Source organism: Pieris napi, chromosome 16, assembly GCF_905475465.1.
Source record: "Pieris napi chromosome 16, ilPieNapi1.2, whole genome shotgun sequence".
Taxonomy (NCBI): Eukaryota; Metazoa; Arthropoda; class Insecta; order Lepidoptera; family Pieridae; genus Pieris; species Pieris napi.
The window spans coordinates 5,165,178-5,173,466 of NC_062249.1; the positions used below are offsets into that span (position 1 = coordinate 5,165,178).

An 8,289-nucleotide genomic window follows, 5' to 3' on the forward strand; every position below is an offset into this window, starting at 1 on the left:
TGTTATTATAAACTCACTTTTAAATAAAGATTAAGAAAAATAGATCCGTTATGGGTACAACTTTATAAACATTACATTCTTAGTAGTTTACAACATTTTTAATAGATGTCACTTTTGCTGTATTAGAAAACTGTCTTTATTGGTCACTTAAATTTACTGTAGTACCCAATTACCCCAATAGATGGCGTGCAACTCAGTAAAATAATAAGTATGAGATACAGATATATATGTAGATATAAAAATATATGCGAATAAATGTTCAAAAACTTAGCCAAGTTAACAACCTATTTTCAAAATGATTTCTTCAAAAGGTATTCATAAATTCTGCCGAAAAGGTAGCAGACACCTATGATCTCTATAATATAATTGTACCTACCGTTATTTTGTGCCTACTTTTATTTTTAACCTATTCAAATTCAGCTTAGTTATAAAATCTGGACTGTTAAACTTACAAATACTTGGAATTTTAATCCCCTTTAACGACGTAGTTCCCTGTCATTTTGAGTAGATCTTTAAATAATAGTAAAAAAACATAAAATAAATCCAGACGGTTACAAAATGTGTATGTGTGGGGATGTTATTCATCGATTTTCTCAACATCTGCACTCACTCACACTAACAGCATTCTATAGTGGTGTACCAAAGATGGGCTTCATCGATAGTACTCAATAAAATAAAATAAATTTCAATTGCCTTGAGAACACATCATGTGCTAATTAATCTTTAAATGTTTTCAAACTTAATTGAGGTTTAAAAATCAACAAAATTAAAGTGTCCCAGTAAACTAATATTCTTATATATATATATATTTAGGACGTACACATTTTTTATTCATTAAAATTATCCTTTATTATATCTAATTATTGAAGGAATCATTATGAAATTAATTATTTTTAGTATTACTTTTCATCACACATATTCCTTTGAGCAATCCCCATTTATGGCTTAAAATACAATTTTTAAAGATGATATCAACTAATTTCCTAGGACTCATCTTTCAATATAATTTAACGTTAACGTAACGTGTTTGTTAGGTTATTTTTACTTTTTAATATTTCAATGTTTCCAAGTGATTAATAAAAAGAAAATCCGATTAAAAAAAACGTGTAAAGTTCTCCCTTTTAATAAAGTAAACGTTCGCCAACAATGTGCTGGATTTTGTCATACGGAAGTCAAAGCTTTCACTGTCTTTTTTTAAGCTCATCTAAATATAACAAGACATACTCAAGTTTTTATCGAAAATTTAATGCATCACTATGGACAATATGAATCACCAACCCACATATTCCTACAATGGTGAGATAGTGTGCTTGAAATGTATTGGTCGATACGCCTCTGCGGCATTGCGGCCTCCAATCAGAGTAGAGCATTTATAGCGTCTACCCCCGCTAAACCGGTTCTATATAAGCTCCCGTAACGGAAAATTCAACGTTATTAACCGTTCGGCAAGCCACTTAACTGGTCCCGCTGAACGTCGACTGACATTTATTTAAATAATTTATTTCTACGTTAGTTCAAGCAAACTACTTCAATATGGTGAGTTTCTTTATTATATATTATACTTGTTATCTAGTCGTTGTGAATTCTAATCGATATGATGCTAAAATGCCGGGTGGATGCGCCATCTTGTCGGCGTTTACACGAGGCCGGGTGTGGCATTCTTTCTTTGAAAATTGAATATTCTATTGTTTAATCTCTCTCCACCTCGCCAATACTTTTCGGTCTTCCAAGTTCCAGTAATGACACTTCTATAAATAGAATAATATCCCTTAATTTTTTTACTCATTTATCTAATTCTTCTCGTCCATTTTTAAGAGATGTAAGTAGGCCCATTCCATTATCTGTCTAGTTCCAGACTTCCTCAATTTATTTAAAGATTTCACAATATAGTCTTCATATATTGGCGACAAGATGACGTGTTTGACCTAAATGGAGGCCGAATTGCCAAGGAACTAGAAGTGACGTCATTGATAAGTTATTGATTATTATTTGCCGGCGGTTGAGCAGCTAGCCTTATTCAATATTTTATTCTCATTACTGGAATATACATCGTGTCTACGTAGAAGACGTTTTGCCACGAAAGTCTTACGATCGTAGATGCGAACAATAACTTTCACCTAACTTTCATCTGGGTTATGAACTTATGAATAAAAAAGTACCTTTCATGAAGTATGTACTTGTAACTGGTGTACTGTGTACTTTAGTAGTAACAAGTAGGCCCTTACAGGGCGTTTCACCTAAAATGAGGTTATTTAACTAGCAGCAACCTATTACTTTGATTATAATTTTAATTTATACCTGGTTTTTTTCGCAATTAAAATTGTTTATAGGTTTATAAGAATAGTTCAAATATAACTATTTTTTTTTTGTCCACAGCGTGAATGTATCTCAGTCCACGTTGGTCAAGCGGGAGTCCAGATCGGTAATGCCTGCTGGGAGCTGTATTGCCTTGAGCATGGCATCCAGCCTGATGGTCAGATGCCCACAGACAAAACCATTGGTGGTGGTGATGACTCTTTCAACACTTTCTTCAGTGAGACCGGAGCCGGCAAGCACGTCCCCAGGGCTGTGTTTGTTGACTTGGAGCCTACAGTAGTTGGTGAGTGTTGTAAAAAATCATAATTTTTCATATGATTTCAACAGTTTTTTTTTATTTTTATTGAGAGTGATGTATAAATTCTATATTATTTCTTCTTTACAGATGAGGTTCGCACAGGCACATACAGACAGTTGTTTCATCCAGAACAACTTATCACTGGTAAGGAAGATGCTGCCAACAACTACGCGCGTGGTCACTACACAATCGGAAAGGAAATCGTAGACCTAGTCCTTGACAGAATCCGCAAGCTTGCTGACCAGTGCACTGGTCTTCAGGGTTTCCTTATCTTCCACTCATTCGGAGGAGGCACTGGATCTGGTTTCACATCTCTTCTTATGGAGCGTCTCTCAGTGGACTACGGAAAGAAGTCTAAGCTTGAGTTCGCTATCTACCCAGCTCCCCAAGTCTCCACTGCTGTTGTTGAACCCTACAACTCCATCCTCACCACCCACACCACCCTGGAGCACTCAGACTGTGCCTTCATGGTCGACAATGAAGCTATCTACGACATCTGCAGACGTAACTTGGACATTGAACGCCCAACATACACTAACCTGAACAGGCTTATCGGTCAAATCGTTTCTTCAATTACGGCCTCCCTGCGTTTCGACGGCGCACTCAACGTCGATCTTACCGAGTTCCAGACCAACTTGGTCCCCTACCCACGTATCCACTTCCCGTTGGTCACCTACGCCCCAGTCATCTCTGCTGAGAAGGCGTACCACGAACAGTTGTCGGTTGCCGAAATCACCAACGCTTGCTTTGAGCCCGCAAACCAGATGGTAAAATGCGACCCCCGTCACGGCAAATACATGGCTTGCTGCATGTTGTACCGTGGTGACGTCGTTCCTAAGGACGTAAACGCTGCCATTGCTACCATCAAGACCAAGCGCACCATTCAGTTTGTAGACTGGTGTCCTACCGGTTTCAAGGTTGGTATTAACTACCAGCCACCCACTGTTGTTCCTGGTGGTGACTTGGCCAAGGTACAGCGTGCCGTGTGCATGTTGTCTAACACCACTGCCATCGCTGAGGCTTGGGCTCGTTTGGACCACAAGTTCGACCTTATGTACGCCAAGCGTGCTTTCGTCCACTGGTACGTCGGTGAGGGTATGGAGGAGGGAGAGTTCTCCGAGGCCCGTGAGGACTTGGCAGCTCTTGAGAAGGACTACGAAGAGGTCGGTATGGACTCTGCTGAGGGAGAAGGCGAGGGTGCTGAAGAGTACTAATTTATTTTCAATCATTCCGCACCAAACGTGAATAAAAGAATTTGATTTATATTGTGTTTCTTTCCTAAATTTCCATAGTTATAATAATTCTACTTCAATTCTATTAACAGTTTTCTAATAAAAAAGAACAATTACATACACATCTGTGACAAGAATTTAACTTGTTTATTTGTCTCTTAGAATAATTATCTTGAAATTTATTATGGTTAGAAATTAGAATATAATATCGGATGGATATTTAAAACTTCAAAGACGTTCAATAAATAGTGGATCACGGCTTTTGGTCTGCATTCAAAAATATCTAAACCAATCTGGTCCAAGCGTTGATTAAAATTTATTTATTTGTGAAATAGTATAAAATTTTATATTCGATGATGAATATGGCGAGTTCACCGAGGCACATAAATTATTATAGTCCGGGAGGTAGCGTTGCAAATGCGAAAGTCATAGTAAGCCGGCTGATATTAACATCGATAGTTGATCTTATATGACTAATAAGTGAACCGACCGTCAGCTGCTCAAGTAGCGGTGGGTGCGGGTGTAGGAGGCTGCGAAAGAGGTAAAAAAAATAAAGTAATAGTACGCCGGCTGAAACTTGTTCCATGAATAGTTGATGTCATACTGAGCAAAAAAAAAATCATCAGCTGCATCGTGGAGGGGGGATTATGCGTCAGCTGCCCGCATGCACTTGTGAAAAAAAGACGTAAAAAAAAAAAGTTATAATACGCCGAATGAAATTTAACTCCGTGATTCTACAAAAAATATAGAGTCCGAAAACAACAATCAGCTGTTTATGTAGCGGTGGAAAGACCGTCAGCTGACCCAGTCAAGATTTAAAATTTTGGAGCATTGCTGTCAGGCTGTTCGCTTTCAAACACATATTTTGCGATACATTCTGGCCTTGCTTGAACCCATAGCACGACCTTCGTGCTACCTAAACCTCTCCCCCTAAAATTTCAAAGCAGCATCTGCCTGGGGAATCTTTGTCGTACACAATCAGTTTCGGTTCTCCTCGTCGAACGAACGGACCTTGGGAACCGATTGTGCTCTGCGTTGCCAGGTTTCCATGCCCTCACAGGCTGTGATTTTAATCCCGCATTTTACAGGAAAGAAAAAAAAGCCTTTACAATTGTTGCGAAAATCACAGGCATATATGCAAGCGTTGGGGGATATCGCAACTATTCCGAGTCGTGAATTAGACAAGGTCTTCATAACGATTGAAGAATTAGTTTGTCGCTTGTACGGGTTTAAATCGATAAACGATGTCAACGCTACACGCGTTGCTACCTTCGCGAAAAATTATCAAATCAATGAGAAAAACGGCGTGCTCAAGTGGAAAAGCCGTATCGACGGGGCGATCTTCCCACCATGTAAATCCGAGCTACGCCAGCATTTACTGCGCACGTCATACATAGCGCACCTTTGGAGCCATGCTCACCTTCAAGATCCATCTCAATTATCTCCCACGGACTGGGGATGGAAAGAAAACGACGACAAATATGTCTTCAAATGGTTCGAAGGAGATCAAGTACCCCTATCAGTCACCAGTATAACGGATAGCAGCGACAATATTGGCGGTATGGAATTTTTGTCGGTGACACTTTCTTTGAGCTTTCTAGTAGCCTAATTTTGATAATTTACATGGTCATTTACAGATGACGGTGAAGAGAATCGAGGCCAAGAACTCGATCAAGACGAAGAGAACGATTTCCTGCAGGACAGTTCGGCCGATGATTCGTCAGACAATGATGATGATAGCGATACCATCGACAACGAATAACTTTTGCGATCTTCTTATTTCTATATTTCGTTTTATTTTGCGTTTATTTCATTTTACACTCGATTTTATTTCATCTCGTGCATTTTGTCTCGTTTTTTCACAGTTCTCAGAAGTGCATTTCTAGAAAAATCTTTACCTTTACTGCGTCAGCTGACGGTCTTTCCACCGCTATACACGCAGCTGATTGCTATTTTCGTACTTTGAATTATTTAAACGATCACGTAGTCCAATTTCATCCGGCATACTATGACTTTATTTCACGTGATTTTATTACAAGTTCATGCGAGCAGCTGACGCATAATCCCCCCTTCACGATCCAGCTGACGATTTTTTTTGTGCTCAGTATGACATCAACTATTTACGGAAAAAGTTTCAGGCAGCGTACTATTACTTAATTTTTTAATTTTTTTTACTTCTTTCGCAACCTCCCAATTCCACACCCACCGCAGGTGCGCCAGCTGACGCTTGATTCAGTTATAAGTATTTCGAGATTAATAGTGAAAGAAGGAAAATAGTCGGCGTAAAATCACTGCCAAAAATGCAACGCTACCTCCCGGACTATTAAATCATAGGTACGCTCAAAGATGCTATTAATAAATAAAGCAAAATAATTATTGATAAAAATGTATCTTTGGTCCATGTTTAAGAAATTGTCTCATATATTTGAAAATTTAATAGCTATGGCTAAGATACTTGATAAATTTTAAGTTAACTTTAACTGCCGGCCAATAAATTGAATGCAAATACAAACAAAATGTTTATAGGTCTTGTATAGATAAAATGTCAATATTATCTTCTACCCAGAACAGAACTAATAAAATTCTTACGAGATCTATAAGTGTTGAGGCGACGTTTTAAATTTTTCAGTTACTTCAGTACCTAGTAAAAAGTGATAATACATTTCACGAATATGTTACATGTTTTACGTTCAATGTAAATTTGTTCCGAATAAATTAGCATAATATTGTGTCATAAGCAGGCAGCCGTCGCGATCGCACCATATAAGGCTAGAATAAAAATGATGTCAGATCGCCCACAAACAAGCTGCGTAGGACTATCCAAGGATTACTTGTTCAACTTTAATTCCCAGTAACTACTCGTTACATACATGAATCTGGGTCATTATAACAGGAAAATTAAGTCCCGTAGTCGTTAAAGCTTGACGTTAATATTTTTTGTTAATTGTTAACTACTATTGGAAACAGTAGGTATTATATCCAACAAAAACTTTCCTAGACCGACTTCGCGTTACGGTTTTACGCGTACATAAAGATGTTGTTTATCGATCTTTATACCAACGCCATCACATTTCAGTTCACGGATTAGCCTCAAAGACCAAAGAAAATAGGTACTGATACCCCATTATACTGCTAGTAGGTAACGTTCGTATAGTACTAAATTCTAATACATTCTTTAAAAAAATATGATTGGCTTTTCATCTAAATTAATAATACACATTAAGATTGGTAAGTAAACGAACCTATCTACTAATAATAAATATAATTTATTTGCAAGAATATGGTACAAGTATGTATTGGGGGTACAATCTAAAGATCGCATATTCTGCCACATAATGACGTGCAAATTTGTCAAACACAACAACAAAGGGTAGAAATAGAGGTTACAATTACAATTATGAGTCATATGTAAAAACAATATTAGACAATATTAATGTAACTTTAAAATAGCTGTAAATGAATAATAAAGATCTTGATTAGGGGAATTACAAGTATCAGTATATTATTTATGTGTCATATATATGTATGTTAGCGCTAGATAAAACTGTTGATTAATTATAGAATGAACTTAAAAGGTACTGCCGGTTTTATATACGAAAACATCTGTTACCTAAATACGTTATGCCAATACATATAGGATTTGCCTTGCTTAGTTCCAAATCTCGATTCTGAATTTAAGGGTAAAGGGGGTGGGCCTCCGGGAATAAGTCCGGCACGATGTACCGTGGTAAAAATAACTTAATGCGTGCAAGGCAAGTATTTATATGGAAGGTCCATGACCTTTCATATTTTTAACCTAAGCGTGGGCCGACAACTAACTACTGGATGCAATATCAAATGTATAAAATCGTTTTAGTTTCTTTTCGTCTTTAAGTCCTTCCTTAATTAGTAATATTATTTCGTTATTTGTTAATAGGTATTGTTTAGAAGATGGGTTGACTGTAATATTTCTTCATATTTCCACAAGTTTAAGTGCGTGCTCGACGTGGCAAGCAAAACGTGATTTCTGACCATTTCAGGAGGTTTATCACATGAAAGAAAATTGTAACTTGAGACTGAAACATTTTGTCAGGCTGTTTCAGAGCAAGTGTAGTTAATTGATACAGTTTTCAGGAAACCCGATTTCAGGCGTTTGCAGGATTGGTTATATCCCTTTGATAAAGGAATATTCTAGAGTGATAAAAAGAAAATATAATATTCCTGAGTGGAAGTGAGACAGGGACGGAATGATAAGCTAAATAGACGGAAGATCTTAGGGAAGTGAAGAAGACCTTCTCGAAGCCAGACTGATTGAGACTGACAAGACCGGAGCGATGTGCGAAAGAGATAAAGACTACGTACGTTCTAGAATTGTGCGATAGGGATAAAATAACAGGATCTAAACTGGTATTTAGTAAGCTCTCGAACATCGTCCAAGAGTATTCCCAGGGATATATAAGTGAG

At 37.5% G+C, this 8,289-nt stretch overlaps 1 protein-coding gene across 1 annotated transcript; it reads left to right on the top strand.

Annotated features, from left to right (window-relative positions):
• The first annotated feature begins 1,387 nt into the window (after window positions 1-1,387).
• Window positions 1,388-3,877, top strand: LOC125057044 (tubulin alpha chain). Its single transcript, XM_047660471.1, has 3 exons — window positions 1,388-1,536; window positions 2,377-2,599; window positions 2,702-3,877. Exons 1-3 carry the CDS (start codon window positions 1,534-1,536, stop codon window positions 3,826-3,828), a joined length of 1,353 nt encoding a protein of 450 aa, XP_047516427.1. The 5' UTR covers window positions 1,388-1,533; the 3' UTR covers window positions 3,829-3,877.
• The last annotated feature ends 4,412 nt before the right edge of the window (window positions 3,878-8,289 follow it).